At 39.7% G+C, this 14,162-nt stretch overlaps 1 protein-coding gene across 5 annotated transcripts in view; it reads left to right on the plus strand.

The window, feature by feature from the left end:
* lrp1bb (low density lipoprotein receptor-related protein 1Bb) overlaps nucleotides 1-14,162 on the plus strand; it is a 326,595-nt gene that overhangs the window by 287,354 nt on the left and 25,079 nt on the right. For 4 of the 5 annotated variants that reach the window (XM_034218589.1, XM_034218591.1, XM_034218593.1 and 1 more), the window contains 11 exons: nucleotides 947-1,079; nucleotides 1,877-1,983; nucleotides 2,117-2,249; nucleotides 3,251-3,373; nucleotides 3,552-3,674; nucleotides 6,205-6,348; nucleotides 6,617-6,751; nucleotides 7,563-7,682; nucleotides 7,853-8,094; nucleotides 8,754-8,977; nucleotides 10,636-10,742. In XM_034218589.1, coding sequence (XP_034074480.1) covers nucleotides 947-1,079; nucleotides 1,877-1,983; nucleotides 2,117-2,249; nucleotides 3,251-3,373; nucleotides 3,552-3,674; nucleotides 6,205-6,348; nucleotides 6,617-6,751; nucleotides 7,563-7,682; nucleotides 7,853-8,094; nucleotides 8,754-8,977; nucleotides 10,636-10,742 — 1,591 coding nt within the window. The remainder of the gene's footprint in view (nucleotides 1-946; nucleotides 1,080-1,876; nucleotides 1,984-2,116; nucleotides 2,250-3,250; nucleotides 3,374-3,551; nucleotides 3,675-6,204; nucleotides 6,349-6,616; nucleotides 6,752-7,562; nucleotides 7,683-7,852; nucleotides 8,095-8,753; nucleotides 8,978-10,635; nucleotides 10,743-14,162) is intronic. The other variant, XM_034218590.1, reaches the window with a different exon arrangement.

Consider the following 14,162-nt stretch of genomic DNA (forward strand, 5'->3'; position numbering starts at 1 on the left):
AAACTACGAAACTAATATTCTACACTCCTAAAGGCAGAATGATTTAGCCCACAACATAACTCAATTATGCAATACTGCTGCTTTTTATTATTCAACGCTTTTTCAGCAGTTTTGTTCGGTCAGCACCACTCAAATATTCAAAATAAAACATTTGTACAAAAGTTTAAAATATGAGAATTTAGAATAATCAATGAACTCCAGTGTAAACAACTGGATACCTCAACACCTAATGTAGCCTAGCTCATTGAAGGTTGTTGACCGTTTCTTTCCCTCTGATATCAGATCAAGTGATTTCCAGTGATTCTCCGTAAAGGCACATCCCTTATTAAAGTTGAAAATATACTCTTTTTAAAATCTAACCATTAGATTATAAAAGCAATTTCTTAAAAGTGGTGTGTATGTTAGGAAGAATCATTTCACAGCACTTGGTTGTATTCACACTAAGTCCAATAGGTGATGAAATTCAACTCCTTGATGTGTTATGAGTGGATAGGAAAAGTGCACGATAAATACAATATTATCCTCTTTTCACCCTCTGTCTGAAACCAGAGCCCAGTCTGCTCTGATTGGTTAGCTGGCCGGCTCGTTTGAGATGGTCAACCGTTTAGAGATGTCCCGCCTCTTAGCAAATCACATAGCATGCGCAAGCCAATAGGCATGCGATTGTTACATAGTGATGTCATTATGCTACAGATGTAAACAAAGGTACCCAATTGAGGTGTTCCCAGCAGGTGGGGAGTGTGGGTTCCCTCTGGTGTGCATTTTGGGATTTTAGCCTTTGCAGACCATTTACATGCACAAAAACCTATATTACACACTGCAGAAAAGGGAAAACTATTAGTTTAAAGTGTTTCCTTCTAACAGTTAACATTCACTGTGTCATATTAATATGGCACAGATTCCTTACCGTATATTCATATTATGTGTTTACTGTGTTTGTTTACAGAAGGGCTGTGAGACAGGCTGTGCAGAGGACCAGTTCCGGTGTCACAACTACCTCTGCATCTCGCTCAAGTGGCTGTGTGATGGCCAAGAAGACTGCAAGATGGGGGAAGATGAGAAAAACTGCCAGGAAACAGGTGCAAAACCGATGTCCTTTAGTTTGCAAAAGGTTCATGTACTGTAGGAAGTGCTACTGAATTACTTGTCTGTGCATAGAATATTTCTAAACCTTGTGTGCCCAGAAATGTTTTTTTCTTATTTCTGTTTTCTTTATTATTCTATATATGGTGAAAGAAAAGGTTATCCTCTCAATAGCTAGGAGATGTACTGAATGTGATTTAGTGAAAAGTTTGTTGTTGCTTGTCGAAGGTCATTGCTTTCCTAAACCTTTACCCATGACGAATATACAATGATTCCCTTATCAATGTTAGATTTTGAATTCAAAAGAAAGCAGTCCTTATTTCATTGGCATACATCCATTATGTTAGGAACATTGGTTTAATAAATGGAAGAATTGGCTGTATTAATGAATAGTGCACATGCCCTTACTGTACACTATAGCCTACAGTAAAACGCATTAGAAAGTTAGTGATGGTGACTTCCAGAAACATTTCAATAGTCTCTATGAATTTCCATGCTAATTGCAGTCCTTGAAAATGAATCACATATGTTAATGGGCAGAAATGGCCGCAGTTGTTGCTAAATTTGCTCTGGAAAGTTATACTGTTTATTACTTGCAAAGCACTGAAGACAACATCAATCTGTATTTAGGAGTGATCGACAAATACTCTCCAAGAAACCACTTTTTCAGTCAGCTTTATGTGAAATCGTTCACTTCTTCACACTGTAGAGCCAAAAACTGAAAAGGTCTCACCTGAGTGATTTGTAGTTGACAAAAGCGGCTTGTTGACTGATATACCTTGCCCTTCTCTAGTGGCCCCTTCATGTTCCTTGAACGAGTATGTGTGTGCCAGCGGAGGGTGTGTGTCAGCCAGCCTGCGGTGTGATGGACATGACAACTGCTTGGATGGCTCAGATGAGGTTAGTGCAGCTTCACATGATCAAAAAAAAACAAGCAACCAGAAAATCATTTGTTTTGATTTCCTGTGATTGCGCCCGACAACATCACTGGAATGGGCAGTTTTGATGATTTACGTTGTTCCTTTGCTGACAGATTGGCTGTGTGAAGGAGTGCAGGGAAGATGAGTTTCTCTGCCTGAATCGTGCGCACTGCATCCCTCGGCGCTGGCGCTGCGATGATGTGTTGGACTGCATGGATCACAGTGATGAGGAAAACTGCAGCCAGGGTAAGTGCTAGTGTGTTTTTAGAGTGGTGAAGGGATGACGTAGTTTTGTAGCCGCCCCGGAAGTTAGCATCGTAAGGGCTCCCTCAACCAAATTCGAAGGCGTCAGTAGCGCTAAGCTAAAAGCAGCTAATGTTTGGCGTGATGTTTAGTTAGCCACTAGTTAGCAACCACCGTTTTCAAATCACAAATAAGCTTTAGGCATTCACAAGTGATGTTTTTACTGACATTGTTTATGTCGTATAGCTAAATGTGATAATCTTGTAAGCTTGTGATACACACAGACAGTTTCTCCAGCATCTAACCAAACACAAACAAGCTGACTTTGAGACAAGGAACCAGAAGTGCTAAAAGGCTAAGTCATTTACGGCTTTTAGGACTCATTCCTTCACCACTTTGGTCCGTGGTGGTTTCATGAGTTTTGATTAAACCAGTTTAACCACATTTTGCTGTATAGCTTGCTGGTAGTGCAACTATACAATTAAAGAAAGATTCAAGTAAACTTACTTTTTTGTTTTATATTTTATTGTATTACTTAATGTCACATTGTCAATTTTAGGTAAAACTAATTGTTCTAGCTTTATCTATTCGCAATTTTCTCCCTAGGGTAGTGTTTTTTAAAGTTAAACTTCTTCCAGTGTGAAGTAATTGGTAGCTATGCTTTCAGAATATAGTCCTCAACACTGACCATTTCAAAGCATTTAATACAAAGAAGACTGAACAACAGAGAATAATATGCGACAGGTAGGATGAGAAGATGAGTGGCTGATGTGGGGTTTTTGAATGCAGCGAAGATGAAAGATTTAAGATGAGATGAATAGATTCAGATTTTGCTTTTGTGAGCCAAAATGATACAGGGCTGTCTGGATCATTATGTTAAATGATTTGTCATTGTAATCTTGTCATAAAGGTTTTTGAATCATATCTTTTAGCACCTTGAATGCACTTTTTCCAGCTCATTTCGAGTGTCAAAACGTCTTGAGGACTTATCTGTGTAATTGCAGGTGCTTTCTTCTGCCGGGCGGATGAGTTAATTTGCAACAACACCTTATGCAAGCTTCACACGTGGGTGTGTGACGGCAAAGACGATTGTGGAGATAACTCTGATGAAGACGCTGACATGTGTGGTGGGTTCAGAGTGTCACTCACGAGGCTTTCCTTTGAAGACAGTCAATGCATATTTTATAAACCACTACTCTACTTCTCTATTTTTGCAATAGTGAATATTTCATTGTCTTTCCCTTCAAGATTGCATGCAGCTTTTTTTTTTTTCAAAGACATATTAACTTTTCTTTTTATCTCCAGCAAAACTTCCCTGCCCTCCTACAAGGCCATTCCGTTGCAGAAACGATCACGTGTGTCTGCGCACAGACCAAGTGTGCAACAAAGTGGACGACTGTGGTGACAACTCGGATGAAGAAGAGTGTGGTGAGCACAGAATGCACTTATTAAACCCTACCATTACATCTGCACATGTTGGTTCCTTGATGCCTTGCCCTTGCCAATCTGTGGGTCTAGGGCAGGGATCACCAACTGCATTTGTCCAAGGGCCAACATTTATCCAATAGACACTTTCGCTGGCCAGCGATTTTTATATAGCCCTGAATTTTGAAGTTGTTAACCGGGGGGGAGTGCTAGTGGAGCACGCTCAGGTACTGCGGAGCGCATAAAGCTTAGCAGTCTCTTCACGCACACGAAGGATCCCTTCTAGGCTACTGTCCCGCAGCTCCTGCCTCTCTGTTGGACTCTGTCGCAGCGGGGCTACTGCTGTGCTGCGGAGCGCATAAAGCAGACTCTTCACAATGGAACACTTCTTCTTCAAAGCAGGCTACTGTCCCGCAGCTGCTGCCTCTCTGTTGGACTCCGGTACTGCACATTACTCACGAGACGTTGTATAACACATTTTTTGTGGGGGGCGAACGCACTAACGCCACAGTCACCCCCGTCGTACGGGCCGGATGAGAATGTCTGGCGGGCCGGATGTGGCCCGCGGGCCGCCAGTTGATGGTCACTGGGTTAGTGCAATGTTAAAACATTTTTTGGGGCTGGGAAGAATACGGCAACCCATAACCACTGTTGGTTTCTGATAGAAAGAGGAACTGAAAAGCTAAACTTGATGGTAAACTGCAACTTAAAGCAATTGCTCAACGCATTTTTAGTGCAGGACCCCAAAAAATAAAAAGTGTTACTTACTAAAAAACCCTCCTCAATTGCCTATAATAATTGAACAGGAGTATGAAAGACTCAAATGTATGTTGCCGCTTAACTCACATCATCTTTTTCATCGTTCTTTTTTAACTTGTTTATCATCTCATGGCCACTCAATATATTAATCAATGACCCCTGGGTTGAGAGCCATATTTCAAACTAGCATTAAATAAGTGTTGCATTCAACTAAAACTCTAGCATTAACAAATCGGCCTTTCATGCTCATGTTGTACCCACTTGGTACAAACACTGACCAGGTCGATACATTTCTTTTAAATTTGCATGGCACGACTAATCAAAAGTATTTCGGGAAGCCCTTGACATTAGGGTGGTGTAATGCAGGAGGTCCTTGTAACCACAGTTGTACCAAAAACACACTCAGGGAACTGTGATTGGTATAGCTGCTCTGCTATTGTACTAACACACACACACACACACACACACACACACACACACACACACACACACACACACACACACACTTCACTCATAGCTGTTGCTGTTTGAAGCAAAACAAAAAACACATTTTGTTTGAAAAATCAATTTTCAATGTTGTATAAAGCCTAACCCTAGATGACATCGCCCAACAACAGCGTGTTATCTCAACATGGCGCCCCCAGACATCCAGGCACGCAGATAAACGGTTGTGATTGGTCTATCACAATCCAAGGCATTTACAGTAAGGAGTTTACTGGCGGCATTTGGAAATTCCCAGATGATCATTGGGCGGAGATTTCCTATTATTTCATACAGCAATGAATGAATGGTTAGGCCGGATATATAATCGAATATACTGGAGGAGAAGACTCTTGGCCTGATTCGAGCCTTTTACTGGATATACTGTATAAATGTATCACAGGCAATCATACAATCATACAGTTTGTGATTTAAAAAAAAGGTCTACTTTACATTCATTTCTTCTCTTACTCCAATAGCTAGCTGCATATGTTCAAATCATCACCTCAAGGGCTTACAAATGGAAGGCAGGGGGTGTACCTGCCACTGTGCGTAATTGAGAGATTTAAAGGCTGCATTTTAAATCATTTAGTGTACTAAAAATCGTTTTTTTCAGTGAGCTTTCCTGTCGCAAAATGTTTTTTTTACTTTCTACGATATGCCTAAAGGCATAACTGCTGGCATCATACCCCACACAAGCCCGGTGTGAACGATGAAACCCAGCAGCCCTGAAAGGATTGGACAAATCACTTCTCTCATCTTTCACTCTTTCATTCTTTCTGTCCCCAATCCATCTTCCTCTCTGATTCCGTTGATACGTCCATCCATCTCCTAGCTCACTCCATTACCTCTCACTGTTGTGCGCTTCTGGCCTCCATCCATCCCTTCATTCTCACCCTAATCCCAGTTCCATACATCCACCTCCAACACTCCATTTAGTTAATTCCCCTTCTCCTCTCTGTTGTGTTTGGGGTGATTGTCAAACGAGGAAAGATGAAAGTTTGAATAAATTGTTACTCGTAAATAATTAAGCAACAACAATCCTACAGCTGTCTCTGTGAAAACAACTACAAATTAATTGCTAATTATCACGGTTTAAAAGGTTTACAAAGAAAATAGAGTAACCAGGTAATTAAGGACACAAATGTATTTTCGGAAAAGCAAACTAAAGTGTAATGAGAGTTATAAAGCTCCGTCACCATTTCATCTTCTAATTAAATATCACTTGAAACTGAAAGAAACATATTTCTATTTGAATATTTTTTTTCTTGTCAATCGACCCTGTGTACTGAAGCAGAGGAGGTAGCTGGAAGACCTCGGCCTTGTGGGAAGACAGAGTTCACCTGCGGTAACCAACGCTGCGTCCCCATGCAGCTGCAGTGCGACCTGTTCAGTGACTGTGGCGATGGCGGCTCGGACGAACAAGACTGCAAAGCCTGTGAGTACAGCACAAACACCTCAAAGAAGCATTAGGAAGAGATGGAAACATCGCCATGACGTTATCAAGCAGCTTAGCAATCTGCTAATTTTGACCGTGATGTTTTGTTATTTATGGTAATATATGCATGCAGGTGTTTGACGTGGCTGTGTTCTTCATGAAAGAAGATGCTGCCCTTTCGGCTTTTGCACATCAAAAGAATAGACTCAGCAGGTGTCTTAAGAAACAGAGGACGGGTTTGTAATCAAAGTGCTGTTGTTATTTGTAGTTTCCAGCGGAGATGTATGTGGAAAGAAAACAAATCCATGTGGAGAGGATGCGATTTGCAACCAAACGAATGCTAATGCTACATGCCAGTGCAAACACGGCTTTAAGAGGAACCAACAGACAGGCCAATGCGAAGGTAATGTTTGACCACTTTTATTCTTTGTTCCCATTTTAACAGTTAAAGGAAATGTGATAAATAGTTAATTATCTTAAACATTGGACTGTTGGGTTAACTATTTATTTTCCTTTGATTAACCGATTATTACGTTTAAGGTATGAATAGTTTTACATTGAAAAGGTTTTCTGTGAAGAATTATTGTAAGTAAAATCATTTATACAACTAGAATTCAAACTCAACATACAGACAACAGGAGCAAGAAATAAGAAACAACAATTTCACACAATATAGCAACATTTACAAAGCTTTTGATGAGGTAAAACAGAATGTATGATAATATGATCAGACACAAACCAGATGTTACTTTAGGACTACTGTTTATAAATATATTGCTTTCAATATGTTACGTGATTTGTTCTCTTCTACCGCCTACTGTCTTCATCTTTCTGAACGTATATAATTGTAGATGCAGTTATTGTAGTCTCAACAGATGATTGCCTTCATAATTGATTCAACCCTTTGGCCCTGTAATTGTTTCCAAGTTTGAAGGCTCTTGTTCTTGTAGTTATTACCTTTAAGATAAAATAAAAATAATTATATAATTTCCTCTGTACTAATGGGTCGAGGGCACCACTTATCATGGAGAACATTTATACAAAAGGTTCATACTTACACATACATTTCTACTTGTGCATTGTTATATCCTGACCACTGTTGGCCTTGGTTTAACTGTTCTGCGTCTGTGTCTCATTAGTGATGAAAAACAAATATTAAAAAAGTGTCTAAATAAAAGCTGTTGCCAATTAAATAAGTCTCTTTCTTTTTCCAGAGATAAACGAATGCCTACAGTTTGACATATGTCCTCATTACTGCACAAACATCAAAGGATCTTTTAAGTGCACATGTGATCGGAATTATAAGGAGATAAATGGCAACTGCATAGCAAAAGGTAAGATCCTAAAGTTGAATATGAAACATTAGTTTTACTCTGCATGCTAAGTTGTGATTATGACCTTATTGTAAAATGTTAAACTGTATTTATATGCACTGTTCTTAAACTACTTAATGTTGACTTGTTTTTTGTTGGCTTGTCTTACATATTCACATCTCATCATACAGGACCAGAAGAACGGGTGCTCTACATTGCCAATGACACTGAGATCCAAAGTTTTGTGTATCCATTCAACCAGAGCAATGGACACAAACTGCTCACTCACATCGAGGACAATGCCCGCATCATAGGGATGGATGCTCTGTTTCACCACCAGAAGTTCATCTGGGCAACACAGTTTAACCCCGGTGGAATCTTTTACAAAGACAATCTAGAAAGAAGTCAAACTAAAACAAATGCCAAAAACATTGTAAGTATATCTAACGTTTTTTTAAACATCAGGGTACATTTTTTTTGTCTTCGGCGGTTTTTTGTCCAATTAGGGGTTGAGAAATATGGGTTGAGTACGGTGGCCGACAGGTGCAAACACGTTGCAACGGCCCAAAACATTTCCATTAGGAGAAAAGCACTGCGGTTTCAAAAACTATGAAAATAAATAAATATCTTCACAAACTTGATTACACATGCCCAGCATTTAGAAATCTTTCACAAACTTGACGAAACATGCGAATGGTTGACTTAAAGCGTTGCATAAACAAAACTCTGCACATGTTTCATCAAGTTGGTGAAAATGTTTCCTCAATTTGAATGTGTTTTTTATATTGTAATGGTTTCTGAAGCTGCAGCACGTTTCTCCTAATGCAAGTGTTTTGCACCATTGTAGCATGTTTGCACTTGTCAGCCACCTTAGTCGAGAGAATAAATACATTGCTTGTTTATAACATCCATTGTTATCTGTCAAAAATAATCCCTCGTAAATGTATCTTACCACATATATTATAAGCATTGAGGTTAAAAGTTATTTGACTATGAGGTTAATTGCTTATGTTCAATTTTGAGTAAAGAGCTATACATTTTTGCTCACCAGTTAAAGAGAGCTCCTGACAATGTGGCCATTATTGTTTTCAGTGTTCTGACTTCCGGCGCCCCAGAGATATTTCTGCTGACTGGATAACAGGGAACATCTATTGGACTGATCACTCTCGGATGCACTGGTTCAGCTATTACACGGCCCACTGGACTAAATTGCGATATTCCATAAATGTGGGTCAACTGAAGGGACCAAATTGCACACGTTTGATTACTGACATAGCCGGAGAGCCATACGCCATCGCTGTGAACCCAGCCAGAGGGTAAGTTGTGCACATAGCTATTCTATTTTTTCCACGGACATCTCTCAAGACCTGTGACCTGTAGACAAGTGTGTTATGTCAGAAAACAATGGGTAGATCTGCCACTGATTTGTTTTTCTCCTTCCGATCGGAGCTACAGTAGGCACCATGTTTGCTGCCAGCTAACAATGGAATACCTTTACTGACTAAGCAATAGACGAAGATAACCCTTTCACATCAAATTAGCTATGAGATGCTTCATACAAATAAAAAATAAAACTCAAAATATTCACTCATGGACATTTGTATCAGTATGTGGTGGTACTGATCCCCTGATTAGACAGCCTGACATACAAAAATATTTACTTGAAAAAAGAAGCTGCTCTGAAAAGGGCCGAACCCCCACCTCTCGAGTCACTCCCTGATTGGCCAGGAGTAGAATTGCACGAAGCTGCTCCCAATTAATAATAAGATACCAACAGGTGAATTGAATAACCCTCCAATAAACACCTGGCACTTCTACTTGGAGAATGTAATCAATAAACTATTACTTGATGGACATTGAACATGTACGCCATTTTCTAATTACTAAGTAGCCTTATCAGTTACTTATTAAATCAATAATGTTACTCACAGCAAGATATTCAATGTAACCTCCAACAACAACAGAGCGGCTACACTGATGTTGTCATATAATCTCACAATGAATACTGAGGCTTTCCAAATGTTTTCGTTAGCTGCATCAGCTAGTTAGCAAGAACATTTTTGAAAATGGCCTGAACATTTTTTATTAATGCAAATGCACTTACTTATATAGATATTACATCATCACCAAAGACCAAAGCAACTATAAGAATATGTACTGAGAACGACCAAATATGTTGCGATAGATGTAAAAAAATGATGGGCACGAAAATATTTTAAATGTAAGTTGATGTGAAGAAAATAAATGTAATTTGTGTGAATGGAGATAGTCATCACATAAGAGCTAGTAGATATGAACTAACTCTCTGTGTGAATCTGATGGTCATCCCTGAGCGGCAGAGGCAGAAGAGGAGAAATGGTGGAGCGTGAATATTTGTACATCACTATTCATATTTAATCTTCAAAATAAACATGCCTGTTTGCTGAAATGTTAGGCATTTACATTTTTCAATGATTGAGACATGTTCTTTGCATGTAAATGATAGCTAGAACGCATAAAACAAAAACAGATTTATCAAAAAAGTTCTCCTGCAGAGGTCCAGGTATATCCTGAATGTTTATGATGTTACTAATATAACGCTCTGCCTGGCTGAAACTGGGTCAGCATATTGGCAATGCCCCCCGAAGATTCATTTTAATTTCTTAAATGCAAATATACCTTAACTATATTGTTTTCTTGTCAGTGAATTCAAGATGCACATATGTTATTTCTACATTGTAATTAATCAGCAAGTTCAATAAACTGATGTGCCACCTTTTATTTGTACATTGGGCCCACCCTCGCAAGTCAAATGCCCACCAATGTATTTAGCTCTTCCGCCGGGTGTGTGTAGGCTTATTACGTTTTATCAAGCTGTGTGAATGTAAGATGCATTCAAATGTGGCTATATAGGTGTTCTACCATCTTACTGTCTACCGTATGTTACAAAAGGCTGGTTTCAGGGAGGTACAGTATTTCTTTGTTTCTGTTGCAGGATGATGTACTGGAGCGTAATAGGCGATCACTCTCAAATAGAGGAATCAGCCATGGATGGCTCCCTGCGCAGAGTGCTCTTGGATAAAAACCTCAGAAGACCCACTGGTAGGTATTTCTGTTTGAAGTCAATAAATTATTCAAATTGCCATGTATTTCTTCCCACTCGTTACTTTGGTATCCTAAAGGTAACCTGTGGTGTATTCAAGAAAAAAACAAAGTACTATTAACATCCAGTGTTACACTCATTTTATAAGTGTAACACAAGGCTGACTACTTATGTTGAGTGCAGTTCCTTTTTCAAACGTCCGTCGTTAACATTGTTGTTTACATCCAATAGCGGTGGAGTGGTCTTCTTCTCTGGCTTTGCTGGCGCATTGCAACTTTTCTTGCCGTGTTACTGCCAACAGCCATCAATCAGTGGAATAGTGTGAAACCGTTGGCAGGAACATGTGTTGCATCATCAGAGAGTTGTATGCATACCTTTTGTAAGTTCCCCGGAAACAAATAACATGCCAACAAAAATATTGCTACATTCTGCCACCGGCCATAAATACTCCTCCGGGTACTTTTATTATTTGGCAGTTGCAGATGCAGTTTTGAATCTCATTCAACAGCATATTTGTTGATCACATCCCCCAATGTTCATACTTTAATTAAAAGAAAAAAAATCACAACATTTATTTGAGGTCAGTTAAATGATTGTCCCTTATATTTTATGTAAATACTGAGATGAAAGTTCTCAGAATGTCAGACAAAATTAATTCTCTAACATACAGTGTATGAAAACATTTGGTTATAGAAAGTAGATTCATGTTGTTAAAGGTGACATATTATGCTAATGTTAGGTTTCATAATTCTATTTAATGCCTCTACTGTGACATGGTTACACACTTTATTGTTGAAAAAGGTCTTTCTCATACTGCCTGTGCTGTAGCACTTCTTTTCGCCCGCTATCTGAAACCAGAGCCCAGTCAGCTCTGATTGGTTAACTGGCAGGCTCTGTTGTGATTGTCAACCGCTTAGAGATGTCCCGCCTCTTTGCCTATCATTTACAGTGTGTTGGAGGGCTAGCCAATAGAAGTAAGGGTTAAATAGTGATTTCACTATCTCGCAGAACAAATCAATGATGAACGATGAGTTCAATCGAAGCGGATGGAGGGATTTGAGCCTTTGCAGATCATCCACATGCACAAAAACCTGTATAACACACTACACACAACAACAACGAAAACCCAAAAGCATGGTAGGCCCCCTTCAAACCAATTGCTTCCTAAATTGTTACTGCGGGAAAAACAGTCATCACTGGGAAACCCCTCCTCAACAACCAATCTTAACTTGGATCCATACATATTCCAGTTAAACTTCCGTTGACCTCTCTAAAAAACTACATTTTTAAAACACCATTGCCCCCTTATATACATTATTCATCTGTGCACATTGGAAGAATTCACTTATGTCCATAACCTAAATAAAATAGAGCATTGTTATTCAAAGCCAGGATGTTATTCCGATCACAAGCCCAGAGCAGGAAGTAATGCTTTGATGTTCAAAAAGGTCTTTCTTTTTCTCATACTACCTGTGCTGCAGCACCTCTTTTCACCCTCTGTCTGAAACCAGGGCCCAGTCTGCTCTGATTGGTTAGCCGGCCGGCTCTGTAGTGATTGCCCTTATAGGGCTTTCACACCAACGCGATTCCCGTTCTAGCTCCGTGCTAGAGCTTTTTCTTTTTTTCTGGTTCGGAACCGGTTTATATTTTCAGCCCCCGTCTTGTTCACACAGCTCAGAGCCCGATTGGTGCTGCCGCTGCTGCGTCATGACGTCACCTGATTTTCTCCCCAACGGCGTTGCAGCGCTCACTACAACAACAACAATGGGGGACTGCGTCGGGTCGATGATCGTGTTGCTTTTAATCATACAAAGCCCGATTAAATTAAATAACGACTTCTCCAAGCTCATACTTTTCTCCAGAGTGCCGTGGTTTATTGTTTATTAATGTGTTTCAGCGGCATTTACCGACTGTAAAGTATTCACTGTCTGACAGTCACACAAGCAGCTGATACATATCCCCAATTCCCCCATGAGTGAATGTGTGTCAGTCTGAATTGACGCTGTTTGGTATCACAACGCTGTTATTAAAGTTTCTCTGGTATAAAATGGGTAATGTTAGCATAGCAACCGAAGCTAAACTGACTACTTGTTGTTGCTATCCTATTGTGGCATAAGCCGTTTTCTACAGGCACATTTTACCGGCGTATTTTTCATTATGATTTTGCTTGTGATAGTCGGACATGACAACCTGTGCAGCCCATGTATTGATTCCATCCGATAGCTGCTATAATACAAAACAAAACGTCTGCCTCTCTCCACAATGATCAATAACAGCGAACGGATGGTCAAAGTAAGGTACAAATAAACAGAATCATACGAAGCCTGGTTAGTGTTGCCTGACTTTATAAAGTATGTTTGTTTTTTTTTATAAGTGTGTGGTTGCGTTCTAGTCACTTTTCTCCGAGCTACTGCTTGTTACAACTTTTATTTGCCGTACTCGCCTTTAACTGTTAGCTCAGGTTAATCTCGCCCCCCTTCGACGTAAGCGTGAAGTATGCGGTTCTTGCTTCTAGACGACAATTTTTTGGTGCTTGAAACTAACCGGATTCCGGAGCTTAGAGGTGGCTCCGCTGCGGTTTGAACAGGAAAAACCGGTGCTTTTCAGGCTCTAGCTCTGAACCGGCCCTGGAAGCGCGTTGGTGTGAAAGCCCCATTAGATAAGTCACTTAGCCTATCATGTACAGTGTGTTTGAGGGCTAGCCAATAGAATTGGGTGTTACATAGTGATGTCAATATCTCACAGAACAAAACAAAAGAGCCAAATCGAGGTGAAGAGATACCCCCTCTAGAAGCAAATTGGGATTTTAGCCTTTGCACACAAACCTGTATAACACACTACACACTACAAAAAGTATGGTATGGCCATTAGTATGTAAACCCAATGCTCCCTACATTTTTACTGCAGGAAAAACAATGGTTACTAAGAACCCCTCCTCAACAACCATTTTTAACTTGGTCCATGCATATTCCAGTTAAACTTTTTTTGACCTCTCTAAAAAATCAACATCTTTAAAACACCATTGCCCCCTTATATACATTCTTCATCTGTGCACATTGGAATAATTCACATATGTCCATACCATAAATAAAATAGAGCATTGTTATTCAAAGCCAGGACGTTTTTCCCATCACAAGCCCAGAGGAGGAAGTAATGAAACCGCACTAACCTCCGTGACACATTTGATGCACTGCACGTAATTTATTACAATCCACTGAATACACAAAGCACTGTACATTAAATTGTCTGACAAGCTCATTAGCTAATTCTACACACACTGGAGCTAGTTCACACTTTCAATTAAAGAAATGCCACAGAAAGATGTAACCTGCTTTGTAATTGTATACTGTATCACATTAAATGACATTAGATGTATAGTATGGTGCCAGATTGATACCCATAGGAAGTGTCATCAGGTT

This window comes from Gymnodraco acuticeps, unplaced genomic scaffold (assembly GCF_902827175.1).
Source record: "Gymnodraco acuticeps unplaced genomic scaffold, fGymAcu1.1, whole genome shotgun sequence".
NCBI classification, from domain to species: Eukaryota; Metazoa; Chordata; class Actinopteri; order Perciformes; family Bathydraconidae; genus Gymnodraco; species Gymnodraco acuticeps.